General features: G+C 38.4%; 1 protein-coding gene across 1 annotated transcript; it reads left to right on the top strand.

Moving 5' to 3' along the window:
* Positions 1–42: 42 nt before the first annotated feature.
* Positions 43–24,505, top strand: LOC309807094 (E3 ubiquitin-protein ligase RLIM-like; the record flags this gene model as incomplete). The annotated part of the gene is made up of 2 exons (XM_082626332.1): positions 43–201; positions 23,060–24,505. The coding sequence occupies 2 exons, from the start codon at positions 43–45 to the stop codon at positions 24,503–24,505; spliced, it is 1,605 nt and encodes a 534-aa protein (XP_082482458.1).
* Between the last annotated feature and the right edge of the window lie 2,831 nt (positions 24,506–27,336).

Here is a 27,336-nt window from a genome sequence, read left to right as displayed (position 1 = left end):
TTAACCTCTGCTACTCTGTAACCCCATATTCCTGTTAAAAGCATGGGGGCCATTTCATTGGTTCTATCCCGCATTGTCATCATTAGCCCCCAGAAGACAGATTCCACAGAGGTTTTCAAGGATGCTTGTATTTCTCTCATCAAAGAATGTCTTAATGTCTTGAAGAAGAATGTTATTGATGACCTCTGTGGGGGCATAACTGTGGGATAGTTGAGTGGGTTTTACATAATTAATCCACTCCAACATTCTCATTTTAAGTACATGGATTCCTTTGTCTACATTCTGTCAGATAAATTATGGCATCTTGCCCTCTTTGAATGTTGCTGACTATTGAATCTATGTATCAGTCAGCCAAACAAGCCAACGATTAGAGCCAATTCCATCAGCTAGAGCTAATACTTTGAATCTCAGGTATGTTCTTTATAATAAATTCAACCCCTTCCAACTTTATATTCCATCTTTCTCAGTCTAGCACTTGTAAAACATATGCCAGGGCTTCCCTGGTGGCACAGTGGTTGAGAGTCCACCTGCCGATGCAGGGGACACGGGTTCGTGCCCTGGTCCAGGAGAATCCCACATGCCACGGAGTGGCTGGGCCCGTGAGCCATGGCCACTGAGCCTGCGCGTCCGGAGCCTGTGCTCCGCAACGGGAGAGGCCACAACAGTGAGAGCTCCGCATACTGCAAAACAACAAACAAAAAAACCCAACAAACCATATGCCACACACACATTATACAGGTTTCTGCTGATACACATTAGCAGGATATAGCATTTCTTTTGATGTATATGCTAACTCCTACCAGGGTGGACATTATACTTGCCTCCTGGGGCCTGGTGGAATCTGACTGTAGTTATTAGGATGCAGTAAGTGCTGATGTGGGTAGGTCTTGAGAAAAGTAGAAATTTCCTTGAAAACTAACCTATTTAGATGAGGTCTTTAGACATATGTTAAGTAAGGGAAGGTTAGTTTCCTCAAATGGGGAGGAAGAAGGGTGGCTTCCTTTGGCGAGGAAACCACAGGAAGATTTGGGTTAAAAATTTTCATATTAATCTGAGTCTGCCTACCTGCACTTATCCTGAATACTCAATATATCCTTATCTTAATACCCAGCTCTTCCTGATCAATGTCCTGATATTAATCTGTGAGACTTAGCACAGATGTACCTTGAACTTACATTTTAATTCTGCAACTCACACTTTTAGATTTGAAACTTGATCCTCAGCCATGTCTGCTGTGTGGCTATAAGACGTGAGAAAATTTTAAGGCCCTCAGTGTGGCTCTCTGTGTCTTCCCATGCCTCGATCTGAGAGTTTAAACACCTAACATCTTTTAACATTAAGTGTAAACATTTTCATTTTGTAAGCTCTCTGGTGCTATAAGAAGCAGCTAATGGTCCCCGTGGTGCTTGTAGTTATTACTGCTGTAATAGACAAAATCAGCTGCCGCTTGACATGTAAAAGTATTGTCTTCAACTGGCAATATGTTCAAAGCAAATATTGCTGGTAATTTATTTATTGCTTCCACTACTCGGAAGAAGCACTTGTTTTTGCATTGGCAATGGAGTCACTACTACATTCAAGCTCAAAACCTTATTCCAGAGTCCCATCTTGAGCATCTTTTTCCTGGGATTACTCATGCAGGACAGGAAATCTGCTTCAGGAAGTTTAGAAAGTAGATTTTAATAAAAGGAGCTTGTTTCAAAAGTTATAAAATCTGGAGTCAAATGAAATAGGAAGGCAACCTAGAGTTTGGAAAGACTGAATCCCCTAAGCAGAACTGGAATGAATGTAGAGACTGCTGGTGGGTGCTGGGGACATGGAGGGAGAAGCCCTTGAGCAGGAATTGGACGCATGAGGGAGACGAAGCCTCAGTTGTATGTACAACTCAAAGAAAGAGGGCATTCTGGGTTCTCCCCTATCCCCTTCTTCCAAACTCTCACCAGTCCTTCCTTTACTCAAAATTAATTGGAAGCTAGTTGCCAGTGAATCCTGGGAAACCGAGTTTTCAGGAGTCAGTCCTCTAAAATAAAAATCAGAGGTGGAAAAAGAGAAATAGTCTTTAAAAATTATTCACACAAATATGCCATCCCTTTACGATAACTTCTCACATTCCAGTTCACTTGTTCAAATACCCCACCACTATGATAGTACTTTGACGCAAGTCTGTTTACTCCCTTGCTTTCTCCTGATACTGCCTTTGTATCTCTCCTTACTCTCTTACATTCCAATGTCCATTATCTAATAGTGTGTTTGTCCCTAGCCCTGTTCCAGTGTCTTTTAATTATGCTGGATCAACCCAAACCATTGCTTTCTCTTTTCTTGATCTCCAGCTTTCAAAGTCTTCCCAAGTAAAGTGTATAATAGTTTAGATTGTTTCCTTTATAAATTCATGATCACTAACCTAAAAGGTCCTTTAATATTGCCCTTTAATTCTGCTACATTAATCTGGACCCATCATTTCCCACTCTTTACAGTTTGTTCTCTCTTTCTGCACTATTCTTTGTTTTTTTAAAAAAATCTTTATTGGAGTATAATTGCTTTACAATGTTGTGTTAGTTTCTGCTGTATAACAAAGTGATTCAGCTATTGCACTATTCTTAAATGGCATGTCCCCACCATTTGCTATAATATCAGGAGATAATCTCTTTTAATTCACAGAAAAGAAAAAAACATTAGGAGAACTTTCCTGTTAATTAACATAATAGAGTTACTACATCTGCTGCCATCTTTATCTCCGTTGGTAATTTAAGAGAACAGAAGCTCTATTCCTACTAAACCCAATTCCCTTACTCCTGATTTGGATTGCATCACCTTGTACTCTCTAAGGATCCTTATTTTGTTCAATACCTTCTCTAATCTGGATCTTTTCCACTATCTTTTTTAAACATTCTAAAATCTTCCAAATTGGGAAAAATAATAAAGAAGAGTAAAGCAAAAAAGAAAAGCAAAACCAAACTCACCTTTATCCACCTGACTTCTATTACTAATTACCACACTATCTCTTCTTCAAAGGCACAGTTTTTAAAATAATTCTTGAAAATGTTTTTTTATATCTTGGCAATTGTGAATAATGCTTCAATGAACATGAGAGTGCAATCTTTTTGAGATCTGATCTCAGTTCTCTTATACATATATATATATATACACACACACACACATATATCTACATATATATATATCTACATATATCCATTCAGAAGTGGGATTGCTAAATCATATGATAGTTCTATTTTTAATTTTTCGAGAAGCCTCCATACTGTTTTCCATAGTGACTATATACCATTTTGTATTCCCACCAACAGTGTACAAGAGATCCAATTTCTCCATATTCTCCCCAGTACTTGTTACCTCTGTATTTTTGAAAGTAAGCATCCTAACAGGTGTGAGGTAATATCTCTTTGTGATTTTGATTTGCATTGCCCTGATGATTAGCGATGCTGAGTACCTTTTCATATACATTTTGGCCATTCATATGTGTTCTTTGGAAAATATATATTCAAGTTATTTGCCCATTTCTTAATCGAGTTATTTGGTTTATTTGCTACTTAGTTGTGGGAATTCCTTATAAATTTTGGATATTTACCCCTTACCAGATATATGATTTTCAAATATTTTCTCCCATTCCATTGGTTACCTTTCCATTCTGTTGGTTGTTTCCTTTGTTGTGCAGGAGCTTTTTATTTTGATGTAGTTCTACTTGTCTATTTTTGCTTCTGTGGTCTGTGCTTTTGGTGTCATAGCCAATAAATCATTGCCAAGATCAATGTCAAGAAGTTTTTCCCAAAATGTCCATCGACAGATGAATGGTTCAAAACATGTAGTATATATTTACAATGGAATATTTTCAACTTTAAAAGAAGAAGGTGGTTCTACCATTGTGGCAACAGGGATGAACCTGGAGGACAATATGCTAAGTAAATAAGCCAGTCACAGAAGGGCACATACTGCATAATTCCATTTATATGAGGTATCTAAAATAATCAGACTTCATGGAAGCAGAGAATAGAATGTTGGTTGCCAGGGGCTGGGGAAAGGGAGAAATGGGGAGCTGTTGTTCAACAGGTATGAATTTTCAGTTATACAAGATGAGTAAATTCAAGAAACCTGCTGTACCAATAGTGTCTGTAGTTAACAATAGTGTTAAGCACTTAAAATTAGTTAAGAGGGTCAATTTCATGTTAAGTGTTCTTACCACACACAGAAAAAATGGGACACAAGGAAGCTTTTGGAGGGGACAGATATTTCTATTACCTTGATTGTGTTAATTGTCTCATGGGTTTATGCACATGTCCAAACTCATCAAATAGTATACATTAAACATGTGCCATTTTTTGTGCATCAGTTGTACCTCCATAAAGCTGTTTAAAAATGTTTATCTATATTTGATATCTTCACTTTATTACTTCCTTCTCATGCTTCAACCCACTCCCAATAGAATCCATCTTTTATTACTCCAATAAAAAGGTACTTCATAAGTTATTTCCAAATCCATGGATGCGATGTGAAAATTTTATCTCCTACTTACTTGACCTGTAAGTAGGATTTGCTTCTGTCTTTGAGACTTGATTTTCCTTGACCCAAAAACTCTTCTGGTTTTCCTTTAATCTCTGCGGCAGTTCATTCTCTATCTTCTTTGCAGGTATGTATCCTTCTCCTCAGACATTAAATGTTGAAATTCTGCAAAATTCAGTTCTAGGCCATTATGTCCTCTCACTCTAGAACTCATAATATGATTTCACAGAAACACACAGCTTCAGTTACCAACTCCATAAAGTTTGGACATTTGTGTACCTGAGACCTCTAATCTGAATTCTGTAAATCCAGTTGCTTATTTAACATCTAAATCTGTTCATTTAAAATATACATAAAGCTAAATACTCATGGTCTCCCTAAACTGCCGAATCTCTCCTCCTTCATTTTCACTTGTCTTAGTGTGTAGGGACACCATTCACCCAGTTGTATAAACCAGGCACCTAACAATAATCCTTGAGTTCACCCTCTCGCATCAGCCACTATATCCTATCCATTATCAATCTTATCCATTTTACCTCCTAGATACTTCCTTAATCTATCTAATGTCCTCTATCTACTCATCATTGTAAGTGGTAAATTAATGCATGAATATAAATTTCCCTGATTGCTTTGCTTGCTACCTATAGTTTTTATGGCAGAAAAATTTATATAAAAAAAAATCCGGAGTTCCCTGGTGGCGGAGTGGTTGAGAATCTGCCTGCCAATGCAGGGGACACGGGTTCGAGCCCTTGTCTGGGAAGATCCCACATGCCGCGGAGCAACTAGGTCCGTGAGCCACAATTACTGAGCCTGCGCATCTGGAGCCTGTGCTCCGCAACAACAGCGACCGCAACAGTGAGAGGCCCGCGCACCGTGATGAAGAGTGGGCCCCACCTGCCGCAACTAGAGAAAGCCCTCGCATGGAAACGAAGACCCAACACAGCCATAAATAAATAAATTAATAAATTAAAAAATATATATATTAAAAAATCCGTTCATCTTCCCTATATCTTCCCTTCTGTTCCTCCATCCTCCTGTCCCCATTTCAAGCAAGTATCCAGGACTCCCTAGAAACCTCTTCCTCAGGAAATATGCCATTTCTAAGCATCAAGGTGTGAAGGAGGAGATTACAAGGCAGTTGGAGGATTAAAAGCCATTGAGTACAACAAGCACTGCCTGACACTCCCTTTTTACTGGATAGAGCCTTGGAGCTGCACCAACTCATTAGAGGGATGTAGTTGAGAGAGATATAGGGAAGGCAGGTAATAGGCATGAGGTATCTATCTCATCAAATATTTCAACATCCCAAACATTATACAGGAACATTTATAAATGGGACATAAAGGTACAGGTGTCCCGGTCTCAGAAGACCAGAAGGACCTCCACAACACTTTCATGTTACAGGGTTTTTATACCACTTTGGCTGTATAAGGTACCTCTAATAATGGCTGAGTCTAAATTCTCTACCTGCTCAGTTATTTAAAGAATTAAATTCATTTAAATCAAGTAAAGAAACAGTAGGTTTATAGCAGCTCATAACTGCTTACTTTTTAAAATTTATTTTTTTATTTATTATTTTTGGCTCTGTGTTGGGTCTTCGTTGCTGCACGCGAGCTTTCTCTAGTTGCGGAGAGTGGGGGCTACTCTTTGTTGCAGTGCGTGGGCTTCTCATCACGGTGGCTTCTCGTTGCGGAGCATGGGCTCTAGGTGCGCGGGCTTCAGTGGTTGTGGCGCATGGGCTCTAGAGCGCAGGCTCAATAGTTGTGGCACACGGACTCTAGAGCGCAGGCTCAGTAGTTGCAGAACATGGGCTTAGTTGCTCCGTGGCATGTGGGATCTTCGGGAACCAGGGCTGGAACCCGTGTCCCCTGCATCGGCAGGTGGATTCTTAACCACTGTGCCACCAGGGAAGCCCCATAAATGCTTACTTTATGTAGAAATGCTGTCACCAATATATGGCAAGAACTTTGCTTGTATAATTTACACTAACTGGTATAATACACCTTCTACAAGAAAACTGAACAAGAATGAACTAGGGAGCAAAACATTTTTATCCTTTGAGCCATTCTGTTTTTAAGGGTTCTTGTAAGCTCCGATGTTTTATCTCTGAGAGAAAGAAAAACAATTTTTTTTAATTGGAAATTTAGAGATTTTTTTTTAAACTTAAAATGAAAGATCTTGGTAGTAATCGAGTGTATTGTATTGTCATGTGTTTTATCATTCAATTTATAGAACTAATTGCCCATGTGTTCTTATAATAGGGGAGGAAAAAATAACGGTTTTAGTCCCAGTATAGATATTGCATGATAAAAGGAGAATGATGACCATCTCCATTTCCAAAGGGAGAACAGGAATTCAAAACATGCTATGCCATAAAACGTTTAATTCAGCATTTTAAAATATTTTGAGCATTTTGAACTCAATGTTTTGTAACTTCTAAAAAAGTATAATGTATATACATAATTTCCACACATTTAAAATGAGTTGTTAAATTGTTGAGACCTGACTTCTTTCTCAAAATTAAGGTATGCTAGTCGGACCTGAGAATAGCCTCCAGAGGGCGACCAAGTTTCATCCCTGCAAACAACTGCATCAAAATTTAACATTGCTTCCAACAAAAGCAAGGACTTTCTAAGGTTAAAATTTGAAAAGCCAGTGATCATAGTTAATCCTTGAAAAAATACCATGACCCAAAGTCTGAATAGCTCTGCAAATATTGGTTGTTTAAGAAGGAGACCACCTCTAATTTGATGGTTTAGTAGAGCAAGGGTCTTTGGATCTAGACAAATCTCACAAAGCTAGTAGATCAGCAAAACTTGTCATCAGTTCACGCATGCTCTAATTTTCCTGCTCCCTGAAGTCTACCTATTCTAAGCACCTTGTATTAGAAGGGTTTGGCTCTTGCATTTCAACAGACGTAAGGCCTTAAATTCAAGGGTCAGCTCTACAATTGGTTGATATATTACTTTGTAAACAGAGTTTCATCTACGGAATGGGATATATATCTTCCTTATGTCTCATTGTTTTGTGAGTATTAAATTAGATAAATATATGAAAACACTTGACACAATGACTGGTAGGTAAACTTACTTTCTGCCCATTTCTTTTGCCCTCCCTTTTTTTCTCCTTAAGTTGAGAAAGATAGGATCTTATTATGTCATTCACTTCAATGTTTTAGTGCTATATCACTCTTCCATTACTTTTCCCCAAAGTATATTTTTAAAAATCTCACAGAAATAAAGTAGTGATTAAGTTTAAATAATTGATATTTCTCAATCCCTAGACAGAAGTATATCTAATAAAAGTAGGTTTGTTAATCCTTGACTGATAATGACTAGAAAATAAAGAAGTATTTCTAATTGGGCAATCCATCCAATTGGCTCTCACCGTGTACCAATGGATTATTATTTTTCTACTTATTTCATCTTTATTAAAGCTACAACACAGAGAACATTAGTTGAGTTAACTTTGTAACTGCCCTTTCTCATTATTCCTGACCTGTATCTAACTAGCAGACAGTTACTTTTGATTCTTCAGAGAAAGTTTCTAAAGCATTGCTTTTCTTTATAAAATAACCTTCCTGAAGGTAATGCTAATTTTTGTTTTGTTTTGTTTTGGTTTTTTTTTTAGTTTTTTTTATTTATTTATTTTTTTAAATTTTTTGCCTTATAACAAATTTAATCAGTTATACATATACATATGTTTCCATATCCCCTCCCTTTTGCGTCTCCCTCCCAGCCTCCCTATCCCACCCCTCCAGGCGGTCACAAGGCACCAAGCTGATCTCCCTGTGCTATGCGGCTGCTTCCCACTAGCTATCTACCTTACGTTTGGTAGTGTATATATGTCCATGCCGCTCTTTCACTTTGTCACAGCTTACCCTTCCCCCTCCCCATATCCTCAAGTCCATTCTCTAGTAGGTCTGTGTCTTTATTCCTGTCTTACCCCTATGTTCTTCATGACATTTTTTTCCTTAAATTCCATATATATGTGTTAGCATACAGTATTTGTCTTTCTCTTTCTGACTTACTTCACTCTGTATGACAGACTCTAGGTCTATCCACCTCATTACAAATAGCTCAATTTCATTTCTTTTTATGGCTGAGTAATATTCCATTGTATATATGTGCCACATCTTCTTTATCCATTCATCCGATGATGGACACTTAGGTTGTTTCCATCTCCGGGCTATTGTAAATAGGGCTGCTATGAACATTTTGGTACATGTCTCTTTTTGAATTATGGTTTTCTCAGGGTATATGCCCAGTAGTGGGATTGCTGGGTCATATGGTAGTTCTATTTGTAGTTTTTTAAGGAACCTCCATACCGTTCTCCATAGCGGCTGTACCAATTCACATTCCCACCAGCAGTGCAAGAGTGTTCCCTTTTTTCCACACCCTCTCCAGCATTTATTGTTTCTAGATTTTTTGATGATGGCCATTCTGACTGGTGTGAGATGATATCTCATTGTAGTTTTGATTTGCATTTCTCTAATGATTAATGATGTTGAGCATCCTTTCATGTGTTTGTTGGCAGTCTGTATATCTTCTGTGGAGAAATGTCTATTTAGGTCTTCTGCCCATTTTTGGATTGGGTTGTTTGTTTTTTTGTTATTGAGCTGCATGAACTGCTTATAAATTTTGGAGATTAATCCTTTGTCAGTTGCTTCATTTGCAAATATTTTCTCCCATTCTGAGGGTTGTCTTTTGGTTTTGTTTATGGTTTCCTTTGCTGTGCAAAAGCTTTTAAGTTTCATTAGGTCCCATGTGTTTATTTTTGTCTTTATTTCCATTTCTCTAGGAGGTGGGTCAAAAAGGATCTTGCTGTGATTTATGTCATAGAGTGTTCTGCCTATGTGTTCCTCTAAGAGTTTGATAGTGTCTGGCCTTACATTTAGGTCTTTAATCCATTTTGAGCTTATTTTTGTGTATGGTGTTAGGGAGTGATCTAATCTCATACTTTTACATGTCCCTATCCAGTTTTCCCAGCACCACTTATTGAAGAGACTGTCCTTTCTCCACTGTACATTCCTGCCTCCTTTATCAAAGATAAGGTGACCATATGTCCGTGGGTTTAACTCTGGGCTTTCTATCTGTTCCATTGATCTATCTTTCTGTTTTTGTGCCAGTACCATACTGTCTTGATTACTGTAGCTTTGTAGTATAGTCTGAAGTCAGGGAGCCTGATTCCTCCAGCTCCATTTTTCGTTCTCAACATTGCTTTGGCTATTCGGGGTCTTTTGTGTTTCCATACAAATTGTGAAATTTTTTGTTCTAGTTCTGTGAAAAATGCCAGTGGTAGTTTGATAGGGATTGCATTGAATCTGTAGATTGCTTTGGGTAGTAGAGTCATTTTCACAATGTTGATTCTTCCAATCCAAGAACATGGTACATCTCTCCATCTATTTGTATCATCTTTAATTTCTTTCATCAGTGTCTTATAATTTTCTGCATACAGGTCTTTTGTCTCCTTAGGTAGGTTTATTCCTAGATATTTTATTCTTTTTGTTGCAATGGTAAATGGGAGTGTTTCCTTGATTTCACTTTCAGATTTTTCATTAGTATATAGGAATGCCAGAGATTTCTGTGCATTAATTTTGTATCCTGCAACTTGACCAAATTCATTGATTAACTCCAGTAGTTTTCTGGTAGCATCTTTAGGATTCTCTATGTATAGTATCATGTCATCTGCAAACAGTGACAGCTTTACTTCTTCTTTTCCAATTTGGATTCCTTTTATTTCCTTTTCTTCTCTGATTGCTGTGGCTAAAACTTCCAAAACTAGGTTGAATAAGAGTGGTGAGAGTGGGCAGCCTTGTCTTGTTCCTGATCTTAGTGGAAATGGTTTCATTTTTTCACCATTGAGGATGATGCTGGCTGTGGGTTTGTCATATATGGCCTTTATTATGTTGAGGAAAGTTCCCTCTATGCCTACTTTCTGCAGGGTTTTTATCATAAATGGGTGTTGAATTTTGTCGAAAGCTTTCTCTGCATCTATTGAGATGATCATATGGTTTTTCTTCTTCAATTTGTTAATATGGTGTATCACGTTGATTGATTTGCGTATATTGAAGAATCCTTGCATTCCTGGAATAAACCCCACTTGATCATGGTGTATGATCCTTTTAATGTGCTGTTGGATTCTGTTTGCTAGTATTTTGTTGAGGATTTTTGCATCTATGTTCATCAGTGAGATTGGCCTGTAGTTTTCTTTCTTTGTGACATCCTTGTCTGGTTTTGGTATCAAGGTGATGGTGGCCTCGTAGAATGAGTTTGGGAGTGTTCCTCCCTCTGCTATATTTTGGAAGAGTTCCAGAAGGATAGGTGTTAGCTCTTCTCTAAATGCTTGATAGAATTCGCCTGTGAAGCCATCTGGTCCTGGGCTTTTGTTTGTTGGAAGATTTTTTATCACAGTCTCAATTTCAGTGCTTGTGATTGGTCTGTTCATATTTTCTATTTCTTCCTGATTCAGTCTTGGCAGGTTGTGCATTTCTAAGAATTTGTCCATTTCTTCCAGGTTGTCCATTTTATTGGCATAGAGTTGCTTATAGTAATCTCTCATGATCTTTTGTATTTCTGCAGTGTCAGTTGTTACTTCTCCTTTTTCATTTCTAATTCTATTGATTTGAGTCTTCTCCCTTTTTTTCTTGATGAGTCTGGCTAATGGTTTATCAATTTTGTTTATCTTCTCAAAGAACCAGCTTTTAGTTTTATTGATCTTTGCTATCGTTTCCTTCATTTCTTTTTCATTTATTTCTGATCTGATTTTTATGATTTCTTTCCTTCTGCTAACTTTGGGATATTTTTGTTCTTCTTTCTCTAATTGCTTTAGGTGCAAGGTTAGGTTGTTTATTCGAGATGTTTCCTGTTTCTTAAGGTGGGATTGTATTGCTATAAACTTCCCTCTTAGAACTGCTTTTGCTGCATCCCATAGGTTTTGGGTCGATGGACAGATCATCCAAAATGAAAATAAATAAGGAAACACAAGCTTTAAATGATACATTAAACAAGATGGACTTAATTGATATTTATAGGACATTCCATCCAAATACAACAGAATACACATTTTTCTCATGTGCTCATGGAACATTCTCCAGGATAGATCATATCTTGGGTCACAAATCAAGCCTTGGTAAATTTAAGAAAATTGAAATTGTATCAAGTATCTTTTCCGACCACAATGCTATGAGACTAGATATCAATTACAGGAAAAGATCTGTAAAAAATACAAACACATGGAGCCTAAACAATACACTACTGAATAACGAAGTGATCACTGAAGAAATCAAAGAGGAAATTAAAAAATACCTAGAAACAAATGACAATGGTAATGCTAATTTTAACTACTGATCAAGATGGCCTTAATGTGTCCCTCAGTTTGGCTCAACTTCAGACAGGTTTTTTCTTTACCATAGGCCCTTAACCTCCCTTTTCTGAAAACATTTACTTTAAGAAACTTGAAATTGTAAATTCTTTCTCTGCCCCTTTGAGATGTAAATTTTCTCCTAGTCACTTGATACTTTTCCAACCCAGAAATGTCTTTCTCAAGGACCTGGGAGTCAGCTCTTTGAAATATAACCTTCAAGAAAGGTATTGCCCCTACTTCCCAGTCTCTGTGGGGAGTATAGGAGCCTAACTTTGATAAGAGCCAAAGCAAACAGAGATGGTCTAATTATATTGACCAACCTCTTCCCCAGCATCCTCTACTATTTTTCCTACAGCTCATCCTGGCATCTAAAAACTTCCATGCCTTTTGTATCAGCAGAACGGAGTTCAGTCTCTCTCCCCTATTACAGAATCATCTTGAGTAAAGTACTCCTTGCCTGTTTAACCATCTGGTGCAATTTTTCTTCGACATCACTCCATCACATACTCAAAACTGCCTACCACTTTCAGATTAATCTTATAAAACTTTGTATATGTGCTGTTGAAGTGAGCACAATCTTTATAAAACTTTGAATCACTCCCTATTTCCGGTGGCATGAAGCCCACCATTCAAACTTCTCCACAGTCTTATACCTTCCAAACTCATTAGTGTTATCTTCCAATTCCTGAATTCTCTCCTCCAATAATATTAGTACATTTTCTTCCTAAACGTGGCTAACATTTCCCCATTTTGAGATTTCATGTCTCTTCTAATTTTTTTTTAATATTTGGAAATTTTATTATACTGTATTTGCCCATAACAAATAAAATAGAAATTGTTTCAAGTCTTTGCAAATAAATTTAATACAGGGTATTAAGAACACCAGTGATGAAACTTCTGAGAAGTAAAGAAGGGCCACCTAGATAATGGAGTGATTAGTAGGAACAGGAATTTACTTTTACCTCTATGCTGGAAAGGCAGAGTTAAGCAGAGGGTTGTAAAGGAGTCCAGGGCCAGGTTAAATGATCATCAATGTCAGACCATACCAGTTCTGTCTCATTGGAGTTGGAGCCATGGAAGTTACAAAGTTGCTGCTGGAGAATCTTCACAAAGTAGAGGAAGAAAGGGAGAAATCTCGTAGCTTATCCCTAAACTCCCATATACCATCAGTTGCTTCTTTTTGGCTGCGCCTGATCAGAAGTAAGCTGCCTGTATGAGTCTGCTATCATGTGATACAAAACAGATTCAAGAAGGAACAATGACTAAATTCAAGAAAAAGCAGCCCAAAACTAGTATTTTTGCTTGAATGTTGTGCAACAGTCTGTTTTCTGTATTTTTCTAACTTTATTGAGATGTAATTGACATATAGCATTGTGTAAGTTTAAGGTGTACAACCTGTTGTTATGTTACATGTTGTGAAATGATTACCACAGCGGAGCTAGTTAACACAACTCCGTTACCTCGCATAAATAACATTTTTTTTTTGGTGAGAACATGTAAGATCTACTCTCTTAGCAACTTTAAAGTATATAATACAGTTCTGTTAACCTCAGTCACCATGCTGCAGATTAGATTCCCAGAAATTCATGTGCTAACTGGATATTTTACCCTTTGGTCAACATCTCCCCATTTCCCCCAACCCCAACCCCTGGCAACAACCATTCTATTCTCTGTTTCTCTGGGTTTGGCTGTTTTAGAGTCTACAATTTAGTTACATCATGCAGTATTTATTTTTCTCTCTCTGACTTATTTCACTCATCATAATGCGTCAAGGATCCATAAATGTTGTTGCAAGTGGCAGGATTTTCTTCTTTTTCATGGCTGAATAATATTCCATCTATGTACGTACCAAATCTTCTATATCCATTTACCCATGTATGGACACTTTGGTTGTTTCCATTTCTCGGCAATTGTGAATAATGCTGCAATGAACGTGTGAGTGCAGATATCTCTTTGAAATAGTGATTTCATTTTCTTTGGATATATATACACCCAAAGCAGGATTGCTAATGTATGGTAGTTTTCTTTTTAATATTTTGAGGAGACTCCATATTGTTTACCATAGCGGCTGTACCAATTTACATTCCCACCAACAGTGCACAAGGGTTTCCTTTTCTGCATCCTTGTCAACATTTGTTACCTCTTAGTCTCTTTGAGGTGATAGCTCGTTGTAGTTTTGATTTGCATTTCCCTGGTGATTAGTGATGTAGAGCATCTTTTCATGAACCTGTTGGTGATTTGGATGCCTTCATTGGAAAAATTTTTATTCAGTTCTTCTGCCCAAGTTTTAATTGAATTGTTTGAGAATCTATATCTATCTATCTATCTATCTATATATATATAGCCATTGTATGAGTTCCTCATATATTTTGGATATTAACACCTTATCACATACATGATGTGCAAATATTTTCTCCCATTCTGTAGCTCACCCTTTCATTTTGTTGATTGTTTATTGTTCTGTGTAGAAGCTTTTTAGGTTGATGTAGTTATATAACAAGTTGTATATAACAAGTTATATAACAAGCTGTATTTCTCTTGGTGATTTTAAGATTCCCTTGTTATCTTTAACGTTGACATTTTAATTTTCATATTTCTTGGTATGGATCTCTTTAGGTTGACCTGCTTTGGAGCTCTCTGGGCTTCCTGTATCTGGATGTCTGTTTCTTTCCCCAGGTTAGGAAAAGTTTTCAGATATTATATCTACAAATGTTTTCTGCCCCCTTTTCTCTTCTCCTTCTGGAGTTCCTATAAGGTGAATGTTATTCCATTTGATGTGCCATAAATCCCTTAAGCTATATTCATTATTTTCATTCTTTTTTCTTCCTTATTCTCTGATTGGATGAGTTCCTCTGACCTGTCTTTGAGTTCACCTATTCTTTCTTGTGCTTCATCTACTGTATTTCTAAGTTCAATTATTGCATTCTCCAGTTCTGTGACTTCTATTTGGAACTTTCTTATATCTTCTGTTTCTTCGTTGAAGTTCTCACTGTTTTCATCCATTTTCCTTCTGAGTTCAGTGAGCATTTTTATGACCATAACTTTGAACTCTTTATCAAGTAAATTACTTATGTTCATTTCATTAAGATTTTTCCCTGAGGTTTTATTTTGTTCTTTTTTTGGAGTATAGTCCTCTCTTTCTTCATTTTGCTTGACTCTCTGTGTTGGTTTCTATGCATTAAGTGAAATAGCCACATCTCCCAGTCTTGAAGAGCTGTGTGACAGATGAACCTTGTCATTTAACCCTGTCTACTCTTGGTTGCCTCTCAAATCTTTGTGATTGTCTAAGCAGTTTATTTTTAATAGACCTGGCACACCATCCCAGCAGTTGAGGGTGTGCCAAGACAAATGAGCAACCCAAAGTGGAGGATCTCAGGCAGTACCTAGATTCAGGTTGATAGGAAGCCAGAAAATTTGGTAACAGCTTTTAAAGAATGCAAATATATTTAGCCTTGTGAGATTGCAAGTGTAAGCCCTGCTGCGCCCCAGAAGCAAGCAATCTGAAGGTGTTCCCCAGGGAGCAGTCACAAGAAAACAGTGCTTCACATAAGTGTACAAGCTCCATTCTGGGAGATACCAGTGAACTGTAGTAAGGCAGAGTAAGGGTGGAGAGATGGCACCCCCAGCCTACCTTCCCCGAGAGCACATCCGTAGCCTCTAGATGTGTGCTGAACCTGAAGTCTGCTCTTAAGTCTTGTCCCTACTAGCAAATAGGCTTTTCTCATGTAAAGGCTGGGGCTGTGTCTCAGTCTGATGTGTAGTGGTACATCCTGGGGGTGGTATCCTGCCAAGAACTGTCTCTCCAATTGTTATAGTCCCATGGGACTCAGAAAAGAAATCCCTCCTGGCCTCCAGAGCCAGGTGATCAAGGAGTATCCCCTGAGTGGAGGCCACAAAAATGGGATCTCCTGTCTTGGAGATTCTGGGTCTCTGGAGCACATCAAAAGGAAAGTGTGAAGATGATGCTTACTGGCTGAGTGAGGCGGTGGGAAGAGTGCAAAGATGACACCATTTGAATAAAGGGAAAGAGGGAAAAGAAAAAAAAGAAAAAGAAGAAGAAAATATATATATATAGCAAGACAGAGGAAGAGCAGGGAAGAAGGAGCCAGCTGGCTGGAGCACAAAGTTGTCACCTGCAGGAAAGGAAAAAGGGGAAAAAAGATGGCACCTTTCAGTTTTATCAAGGCAGAGAGAGAGCAGGAAGATGGCACCTGCCAGCCTCTGTCCCTGGGGAGTATTCCAGCAGGCCCCTGTTCCTCAGATTAATGCTGTAAAATTGGGAAGTGAGTCTCTTTCACAAAAAGTCAGAGTGCTTTTCAAACAAACAGAATATTATTTATGTATATGTAAGTTTATTTATTTATTACAATAATCTAGGAGGTAAGACTTTACAAATAAACAACTGTGCAGAAGTATGAACTAACTTGCTTGTGAATAACAGACCTGGAGCATGCCTCAGAGAAAGTGTGTAAAATGGCTCAAAACTAGAGAAAGCATAGAAGCAAACTAACCACTGACACGGCACTAATAGAAAAGCTATCAAAAGTCTAAATCTGGGCTTCCCTGGTGGCGCAGAGGTTGAGAGTCCGCCTGCCGATGCAGGGGACATGGGTTCGTACCCTGGTCTGGGAAGATCCCACATGCCGTGGAGCGGCTGGGCCTGTGAGCCATGGCCGCTGAGCCTGCACGTCTGGAGCCTGTGCTCCGCAGTGGGAGAGGCCACAACAGTGAGAGGTCCATGTACCGCAAAAAAAAAAAAAAAAAAAAAAAGTCTAAATCTGAGCAGAACCAGGAAGAAAGGAAATGATAAGAGGGATGAGACCTTGCTAAATAAATACATTTTTATTTCCATAATTAGAGGTAAGAATAAGGAAGAGATGAAACTAATTCCTAGTGTCAAGCCTATGTAAGTGGAAAGGGTGTGATTTCAATTAACAAGAATTTCGTGTTTAGATTCAAAACAAGTATTTGTGTCAAAGAACCAATTCCAGTAGATTCCATGAGACATGCATATTTATATTCATTTTTCTGCATCAATGCTTTTAAGCTTTTAACCCATCCTTCTGGTAGGAAAGAAAAAGACATAAATATATGAAATATCTTATCAAGCTTTAATTATGTTTACTTCTTGATTTAAAATTACTCTTTATTTAGTTAAAACGAAGATATTCTAGACTAACTCCAAAGCAGAATTGAAATGGCACACGAAAATGATCAAACATGATTCAAGCATCTCATTTAACTGAGATTTTACTACGTTTGTGTAATGATGTCTAAAATTGTGTTTTCATTAAACATAGCGGAGTAGAGCGAAACAGGGAGAGTCATCCTATAGACCTTGTTTGAATCTAAACATATTATCTATTACTGTAACTTTGAGAAAATCACTTAATTTGCATCAGCCTCAATGCCTTTATCTCTGAGAATAGTAATACCTATCTTGCATGGGGCTTGAGATCAAATAAGTTAAAACACAAGCAGAGTGTCTAGCAATTACAGTTGCTCAGTAAATAGCTCTTAATATTACCAATGGTCTGTGATGTGGGAAAACTATTACATAATAAAAAGATCCTTAATTGGGTATCTTTAAAATCAGGCTGAATGCAAAGAACTTCAGATTTTATGTCCTCCCTTTTTTTATTTTTACCCAGAGAATAATGCAATTCAGAAAACAGAGGGAGAGATTAATTTCCACTTCAACTGAAAAGTCATCATTATAAGAATTTTTTCATCATGTGCTATAGCACATTAAATATAACCATAAAATCTTTGTTACCTCTCTATTGAAAGGTAGAATGTGGTGTCCCACTTCTTGAATATGGGCTGATACAGTGGCTTATTCAATCAACAGAATGCAAGAGAAAAGGTGTTCTTGCACTTGTGAGGTTAAGTCATAGGAAGACTTACAGATTCCATCCAAGTCTCTTGAGATGTTTACTTTGGGTGAAGCCACTCACTATGTAAGATTTCAACTACTTTGAGATATCCAGGTTGCTAAGACTCCAAAACTACACCGAGAAATTTCATGGAGAAAGACAGAGACAGAGAGGAAACCAGCCCCAGATTTTTCAGCCTGTGCAGCCCAACTCAAGCCCCAGATTTGTGAATGAAGATGCCATCTTGGTTGGACATTTCAGCACCAAAAGATGTGACTCAAAGAAAACTTAGCCAGAACCAAGGCTCCAGACATATGACACCAGTCAAGTTATCTAATCTATCTCCAATCATTCAAGCCACCACAGCTGAGGCCCAGTCATGATGGAGCAGAGATGAGCCATCCCCAGTATTCTTTATCTTTATTCTTAGCTCACAAAGTCCTGACTATAACAGCATGGTTTCTATTGTATCTACCACTGCGTTTTGGACTGGTCTGTTATACTGCAGTAGGTATCTGGAATATATGTCTTGATCATTTCTTACAGTTCTAAAGCCACGGAACTCCTTTTACCCATATTCAGGGAGAATGCTATCTCTTGCTTATTTTCAGTCTCCCTTTGAGTCATAGAATCTGTTCAGAAGCTTCCTTGGACAGAGGCAGTAAAACAAAACTCTTAATTTACAAAACTCCATTATTACAACCAGGATAAAAGAACAGCCAAATCTGCTCACACACACCCCATTTTGTCACCACATCATAAACAATGGATTGGCCAAATTTTTAAGTGCTTGACTCTGTTTGAAAGTAAGCAGCTTTCCATCTTCAACCTCTTCCCCTCCAACTCAACTTAGAGTGATGCTCTAGTCAACCTCCGGACATCCTGATGCACCTCCCATCTCTGAAATGAGAAGTGAAGAAAAAACATCTTCAGAAGACTTCTGATATCAAGACAAGGGATAGAACAAAGGCCAAAGCAGCAATATTGCCATCCAGAGGAAAACTACTGAACCTACACTGCAATACTCAGAAGGAAAGTCAAGACATGAGAGAACTAAGTGTAAAGCACAGCTATATTGGTGGCTTCTATTTAAATAATCAAGGTCAATAAGTAGGTCTCTGGGATGATGATCCCTATACCCTGTTACTTGCACCAGAATTGGGACATAACCAGGAACAAATAGTTCAGGAAGCTAGAGTCATTGACACTGAGAGCCAACTACAGGGAACACCAAACATCCGGGGCTATTAATAGTTCATGTGCTTCTGTACCTAAATTTGGAAAGACTGTAAGACTTTCTGAATCTTCAGGTAACTTGCATACTATTCTAATCATAAGCAATCATGCTCCCTCTTAAGCTAAACCATACAACTTCAGAATCAGGTGTTATTTCTTATTGGTACCACTGTCCACTAAGCGAAGACAGAAATACAGAAGTAATCCTGACCCCTGCCTTTCCCTCATATATTCCCCCTCCCCACTTTTCCCTCTTTCCCACATATTACTAGGTTTAATCAGTTCTGCTGCCTAGAGATCTGTTAAAGTCCTTCATTTTAATCATATTCCTTTGCCCTGATTCAGATCCTTATCATCACTAGCCTAGGCTGCCCGCTATCTATTTCTGACCCTCCCATCTAAACTGTTGCCCTTCATATTCATCCTCAACACTACTATCAATATTATTTCTAAATTGCAAATTTGACCATCAACTGTCTAAAGACTTCAACATCTTTCCATTGCACTAATGATAAAGTCCAACTTCTAAACATGTCATAAAGGTCTCCATTTTTTGGCCTTGCTCGGCCAATTTAACTAATGTCTTTTTTTAGTAATTAAAATCTAGTATCCTTGTTGTTTTACGAGTGTTAGCAGTTGCTGTTCTCACTTTTGAAAATATTTCCCCCTTTCATTCACTTAGAAAACTCCTATTCATCCTTTAAAACCCAAATGCAGTGAAACCGATTTTCTCTCTCACTCAAATCACTTTCTCCTCAAAACTGTAATTTTACCTCTGTGTAGCTCAATTGTTTGTTATACTCTAATGACAACAGATTCGTAAATAGACTCATCTTTGTATCTTAATATCCGATAATATGACTGACATTTAACAAACGCTAAACATACTTGACACTTGAATTGATTGAATTGAATTAAACTGAATCAATCACTCTCAAGAACACTAACGATTGTGAGGGTTTCCTGCATCAAGAGTACAAATCACGCTGAATTTTCATAATACTGCTAGTTTTGATTGAGGCACAGCAAACAAGTTTACAACAGAGTTCCCCTGTGAAAAGAATAACTTCAGTAAAAGATAACAAATACACTCAGAAGTCCATAAAGGAGGCAGGGTAGTCTAGGGGATTCTGTTCTCATCCAAAGTCTTGCTGAGATTTGATTCAGAGGGGAAAGATTGATTTTTCTAGCTTAAGTTAAACAAGGCATGGAACAAATGTCAAAAGCAGGACATAGACTTAGATTCTTCACTGTCACACCAGTAAAGTTACCATCCTTCCATCTCCTTGAGAACAAACAAGAAAGCCTGCTGTGGACCGTGAACAAAACAACAACTGTGAATTTACACAGCTCCTTCAACTTCTAAGCTGTGTACTGAGAGTGAATTAGAGGTCTCCTCCAGATAGCATTGCAAATGAGCGTTATTTTATTTTCACCAAGCCTTTCAGATGATACATGCGACAAAATCAGCAAAGTCAGTACTCACTGTGGCAGACAAAGTAACTATTATGTATCTGTCCTAAAAGTTCCTGTGATGTTCTGGCTAGTTTTGCTTAAGTACTATTTATAATATTTATGAGAAAAGAGGACAAAAATGAACCTGATGCTTTTGTGGAGAAGGAATTCCCTGGCTGAGCAGAAAAGCCTGCCAAAGTTTTGGTGTTTCTTGTTTGTTTGAAACAAGACTAAAGGACCATATAATGCAAGATGAAGCCATTAACAGTTAAAAGGGAGAGGACACACTAAAGAGACTCAGCCAGGGCTCTGGTAAATTATCAAACATTGTGGGCTTTCTTAGTGAGAGTCTAGGATTTGAGAAATTCATGAGGAGAAAAGGCGGAGGTCCCTGGGCACCTGAAAATGAGAATTGCTGCATTGAACTAGGCTGACTTTGGCATGGCATTTTGAAGAAGGCAGTCATATGGAATGTAACGAATAAATAGAGCATATCAGAGCCTGAAAACCTGAGAATAGGCTCCTGTGGGTGAAACGAGGTGAAGCACGGTGCTTGGTACACTATAAACCCTCAGTAACATTGGCTGGTTTAGAATGAAATGAAACCTAACCTGAATCCAGTCCCTACTCGGTAACAGCGGGGAAGATAATGGGTGCCTAGGCAACGTCTAGCAAGTTCTGGGCTAGAGGCGGCTCCCAACTGTTGCGTCACCAGGGGCCACAGAACTGAGTCGGGAAGGGAGAAGGGAGGAATCTATGCGGAGGGTCATCCGACTGAGTCGGAACCGGACACTCTGGCAGGAAGTAGAAAGCGAAGAAAACGAAACGACCACTGGTGAATTTCAACACCACGTCGTGAATTTCAGATAATTTTCCACTTGTTTATTAAGGTGGAAAACTCGGATTCCAACGATGAAGGAGATGGAGTTTCGGCCCAACACATAAGTCAAACGGACTGATTGGTTCGGGAAGAAGATTTCTCCAGGTTCGTAAATAATCTGAGTGAAGAAGATTACGAACTTATGAGAGACAACAATCTTCTAGGCATTCCAGGTGAAAGTACGGAAGAAGAGTTGCTGAGAAGACTTCAGCTAATTAAAGAAAACGCCCCACAAGACTCAGATGAAAATACAGGTATATTTTGCTTTTGGAGGGAATCGGATGGGATGAATAAGGAACTTCATAATAGGAAATAGTAACTTCATAATAGTAAAGAGTAAATTATACAGAAGTGACTTACATTAATTTGGTAAGTAACTTCTCATAAAAAGAACTGGCATTTACTTGATTTTTGGTGAGCATGTCAAGGTATGTTTGTTTGTTTTCCTGATTCACATTTGGGTTGTTTTAATTGGGAAACAGTGCAAAGTAGCCTATTTGTATTTTTCTTGGTTTTCGACCTCAACTGAAAGTCCCTCCTACTTCCTGAATTATTTTTTCTACATAGACATGTAAAAAAAGCAAACAGAAATATTCTCCACTGGGGACAATTGTGCTTTCTTCAACACCTGGGGACATTTGACAATGGCTAGAGATATGTTTGGTTGTCACAGGGGAGGCATGGGTGTTACTAGCATCTAGTGGGCAGAGGCCAGGGATGCTGCCAAAGATCCCACAATGCACAGGATAGCTCCCCAAAACAAAGAATTGTCCAGCACCAAAATGTCAGTAGTGCTAAGGCTGAGAAACCCTGCTCGGACCTCAGGTCTGGTGTCCTCCCTCCCAGTGTGAAGTACAGGATTTTGCTGTCTAATGAAGAGGATACTATAATACTTTGGCTCTTGAATATGGTCTTATATGTACCATGCTAGGTTCAGTCTATTCATTTGATCTGACCTTCAATTTAATGTCAATTAAAAATCTTGGTAACATTAAGAAGTATTCAAAATGCAAACACTTTTAAACCTATAAAACTTGTTTATGTTTGGGCAATAACCTTATATTTTAAAACAGCTTATCTATTATCAAAAGCACATAAGTGAAGAGCCTACAAGTAGTCATGTTGGAGACTAATGAAAATTAGACAATAATGTAAATTGAACTAAACTACTAGCATTGCACCTTAACTGGTGTTTACCTTGTTTAATTGCATTAGTGTTTTGACAGTGGACTGAAAAAAAAGTCTCTTGACATTCCTCCGACAGTGGTACACAGGGCTGTGTATATGATGAAATACTGAAACATAGACTTCCTCCGGATTCCCTTTTTAAAAAATTCTCTAAGTTTATCTAGGATTAGCTCACTCTTTTTGGATGGAATCGAAACTTTTCTACCTTTACGTATAAATCTACACAGTGCAGTTTATAAAATATTAACTCTATAAATGTGAAATCAGTTGAAAACACCTGAGTATTTAAGTTCTCATTTTTTGTTTGTTTTTGAAACAAAGTTTCAGAGTGCTATTTTATGATGGTTCTAATTTTGGTGGTTCTTTTATACACCCTCCCCATTTTTTTTTGTGAACAGACAGAGGAGACTCTTCAGATGACGTGTCTAGTGGTGACTCTCTAATAGACTGGCTTAACTGTTCTGGACAAACTGAAAATATGACAAGTGGACAAAGAGAAAACCAATCTTGGAGAGAAGAGAGCCAAATTAATCTTAAATGTGATCAGTTCATATTCAGTTTAGAAATAAATGCTAACCTTGATAATGGGAGTCCAAATCCAGAGAATGAATATGTAGCGTCTGCAAGACTTCCCAGAAGAGAAAATATGGAAGACAGCCAAAGGCAAATGGAAAGTCCACAATCTGAATCAATATTTACAAGACCATCTATGTCTGAACAAGATACAACTGAAACATTAATGGAATTCCCACCTACCACAAGTCAGAGAAGAGCAAGAAGTAGGAGCCCAGAGTATCGGAGAACCAGAGCAAGAATTGAAAGTTGGTCGCCTCCACGTTCACTTAGGGAAATTGTACAAAGACTTAATCATAGTATACCCTCTCAGAATTTTGAGCAGCCTCTGCTAAGTGAGAATGCGAGATTTTCTAGAACTGAGCACCAAGAAATATTGACACAGCAAATGACTGGATTTGAGTTGCAAAATAGCGGTCTTATTGAAACTTCTAGAACAAGGAATGCCGTTCATGGAGAAAATTCTCCAGATACAACCAGCAGTGGTGAATCTTGGGGAATGAGGGAAATATATCCAACCATACCCTTCAATCTTGAAGTAGGACAACTTCATTCTGGAGCATATTCTCAGAGAGACAGCAGAGCTAGTAGAACTCAGTTAACATCTGAGACACCAAACAACACTGTCACTTCTGAAAGTGAACGAGGACTGAGGCATATGTATTCACATTCTGAGCAGGCAGGTGTGAGAGCTTATGTCAATACCATTAGAAATCCCGTTTGCAGAATGTTAAATACTAGCTTAAATGATACAACATCTGTTCCAATTCAGAGCACGTTAAGGCAGACAATGACAGAATTTAGTAACTCAAATAACCTTATGGACAGTGACAGTAATTTAGAGCATAGTGTCTCACCTCCAAGTCAAAACATGGAATGGCTAGAGTCACCTAATGGTAATAGTAGTGGTACATTTGGTTCTGATTCAAATGCTAGCTATGATACCCATTCAAGTTCCACACTGAGTTGGCATTCAAGCCCCAATTGTACGTCTAGTTCCAGTTCTAGTCCTATTTCTGGTTCCAGCTCAAGTGATGAAAATTCAGGAATTAGATCACGGATGTTTGAAGGCGTTGAAGAAACAAACTTATCATCAGAGACCAGCCAAGGGGGTATACAAATTAGCCTAATAATATCTGATGAAAGGGACTCTGGGTCCTCCCATAATCTGCAAACTACAGGACTCACCAAAGCACAGATTGACAGCTTGGCTGTAAGATCTTTTGGTGAAAATGATGCACTAAAAGCCTGTAGCATTTGCCTTACAGAGTACACAGAAAACAGCAAGCTTCGCATACTACCTTGCTCCCATGAATATCACATTCACTGCATTGATCGCTGGCTGTCTGAGAACTCTACGTGTCCGATTTGTCGTAGGCAAGTAGTGGATTCCAATGAGAGTGAAAATCCTGATCGATGAATTCTCAGCTATATAAAGTGTTATAGGGCTTCCCTGGTGGCGCAGGGCTTGAGAGTCGGCCTGCCAACGCAGGGGACTGACAATAAAAATTAATTTCACACCATAGCAGTTCACTGAATTTCAATAAAAACTTAGCATGTGCACTGGGTTGGGATGTTCCTGATTCCATGGGAGAAATGTCTTAATATGATATAATGAATCTAGATAGATCCTAGTAGTATTATCTCGTCATGTAAATCCCAGACATCTCTTAGCCCTGTTCAATCCTGGTTGTGCATGCAAAGAAACAGAAACCCAACCAAATATCAATAATTAAGAAGCCATTTAAGACTACATTAGAGTCATTCACATAAAGAAGTCATGTTACATTCCTAGAATGCCATAAAAAGCTTTGAAACCCTTCTCTTCCTATCTCTCTCCACAGCAGTTTATCCCACCTCCCTAACACTACCTTAACGTTTCTCCTATTCCGCACTACCAATGTATCAGTCAGTTCTAGCTAAAAACTGATGGCACACTTTAAAAGCGTGATGGAATAGCATTTAATGAAGAGACTTAAGTGTGTAAAGAATGAAGGGAAACGAAGAGATGATGAAGTAGCCTGAGGCTAGCAGCTGTGGGAAGCCAGTATTATAACCACTAGGTTTGAAGGGGCATAGAGAGATAGCAGTTCCTGCAACCCAGAATGTCTTCGAGTTATAGGAGAAGCCCACCCAACAAGAGATGTAACCTTAGAAAATGGCATCCACTGCCAACCTAAAGTTTGGAAGGGGGCAGATCATGGAAATAAATACCCTTGCCTTCTTTCCTCCTGACTTCTAATCACTTATCAGTAGTTCATATTAACCAAACCCAACCTGAAGACACAGAGAGACTGGTCCATGAAGCTGATAAAGATCAGCCTCCTGGAATCACGAAGCAGGGTTAAGAAGGATGGCGAGTAGATCCGGTAAGCAAATCAGAGACCATCTACCACAACCAGCATTCCCAACTCTCTTCAAACCCAGCCTGTGTATGCTTTCTTGCCTCTTCCGCTTCCGCTTGTTCTCTATTCCACTCTATGACTCAGCTCTTTAACAACCCTCTCTATTTTCTTTCATTTACTCAGATCTTGTATTTTTAAAAGTGATAAGATGACAAAGCCTTAGAACTTAATTACCTTTCTCTTAAACATGTCACACTTTGATTTGCTGTGATTGTAAACAACTAAGGATAAAGGCAGTTATAGGTATGTCTTTAATTTTTGCTTCTTCAATATATTCAAGCTTCAATTTCTTTCTATATATGTTTAGTTCATATAATTAATTTTTAAAACAGATTCTAATTTCTTATAAAGGGTTTTATGGTTTATATATGACTCTGAATCCTTGTGTGAATGACCCAAAGTAGCCAATTGCTGCTTGGAGCCTCACAAGCTGCAATATGAAAGCCTTAAAGGTAAAACTTGGCTTCAAGAAACATGTCTACATAGTTCAATTCTAATTGTCCCCAGTAAAACCATCACCCAAAACCCCGAGTATTTGAAATCAAAATTTAGGTCATGCTTCCTTCCAACCTAAACATAGTGAAGGATTTTTCTCCTAATTCAGCCTGAAGACTATTTTTGGGGGGTTGTATTGGCCAGTCCAGAAAATTTTGCTTAAATTTTTCAATCCTGGTATAGGTGAGAGTACATTGTATTATAACCTAAAGCAATAATCAGAAATTTTGTGCAATGTGCAACCTATACAAATGTAGGCAGTGTTAAGTATACACCTTCTCTAAAAAGTTAAAGTGAGAAACATCACTGACCTTTCTTTTCTCTGTGAATTGCTGGCAGCCACAGTATTTGCACATAACTACAAAATATAAATGGGGAGTGGTGGTGAAGTTTTTGAAAACATCTTTGAGGTAGCATATTTTTCACACAGAAGATATCTGCATGGCCAGAAATGAAGGCTTGGCTCAAACCTCTGAAATTTACATTAACTTCTGAAAGTTGTTTGAATAGTCTGATTTTTAGGAAGTATTTTTGATATCAGATATACTTCATTTAAAGTGAGTAGAATAATTATAACAGTACTTGGCTTTCATACTATCCTAACAGATTAAAACCTTCCAAAGGATGATAATTGCTTAATTAATGCTTCAGTATATTCACATGCACCTTCTGTGGTCGACAGAATTCTAAGATGATGCCCAATGATCTTTGTAGGAGCCCCTCCCCTTGAGTATGAGACCTGTGAATGTGATGGAATATCATTCCCATTATTAGATTATGATATATAGTACAGTTGATTGGGAGATTATCCAGAGTGAGCCTGACCTAATCAGTTGGGCACTTAAAAGGCACAGAGAGGACTTCTAATCCAGATAAGATGGTTTATACTCCCCTCTCCCTGCTCCCCCTTTATACGCACAACTATATATCCTGGAAATAATATGAGACAACCAAAGGAGATCTCTGAAAGGTCTAGAGAAGGTGAATTGCCTAGGGACCCTCAGAATGGATGAACAGCCTCATGGCAGGGCACCTTATGACCCTCTACCAACAAAAAAATGTGATCCAGGCCCAGCATTTCCTAACTCCCAACTTAGTAACAGGAAGTGGCTCAAAGAGGCTCTTCCTCCATCACATCAAATGGGAATCCCCCAAACACCAGGCGAGCCTTGCAGAACCTGCAACGACGAACAATTGGAAGCCCTGATGACACTAAGTGACCAGGGAAAGTGCTTTCCTTCCCCACTGGGCCTGAGATCCCCCTTCACCACCCAGACACATCAGTGGCTAAGGGTCCCAGCAAAAGTGCTCCTACCACAAAAAGCTCCCACCTGGACAATGCTCTCCTCAG

Source organism: Mesoplodon mirus (genome assembly GCF_964341445.2).
Source record: "Mesoplodon mirus genome assembly, chromosome: 1".
Classification (NCBI taxonomy): Eukaryota; Metazoa; Chordata; class Mammalia; order Artiodactyla; family Ziphiidae; genus Mesoplodon; species Mesoplodon mirus.
This window is presented reverse-complemented; position numbering and strand designations above follow the sequence as displayed.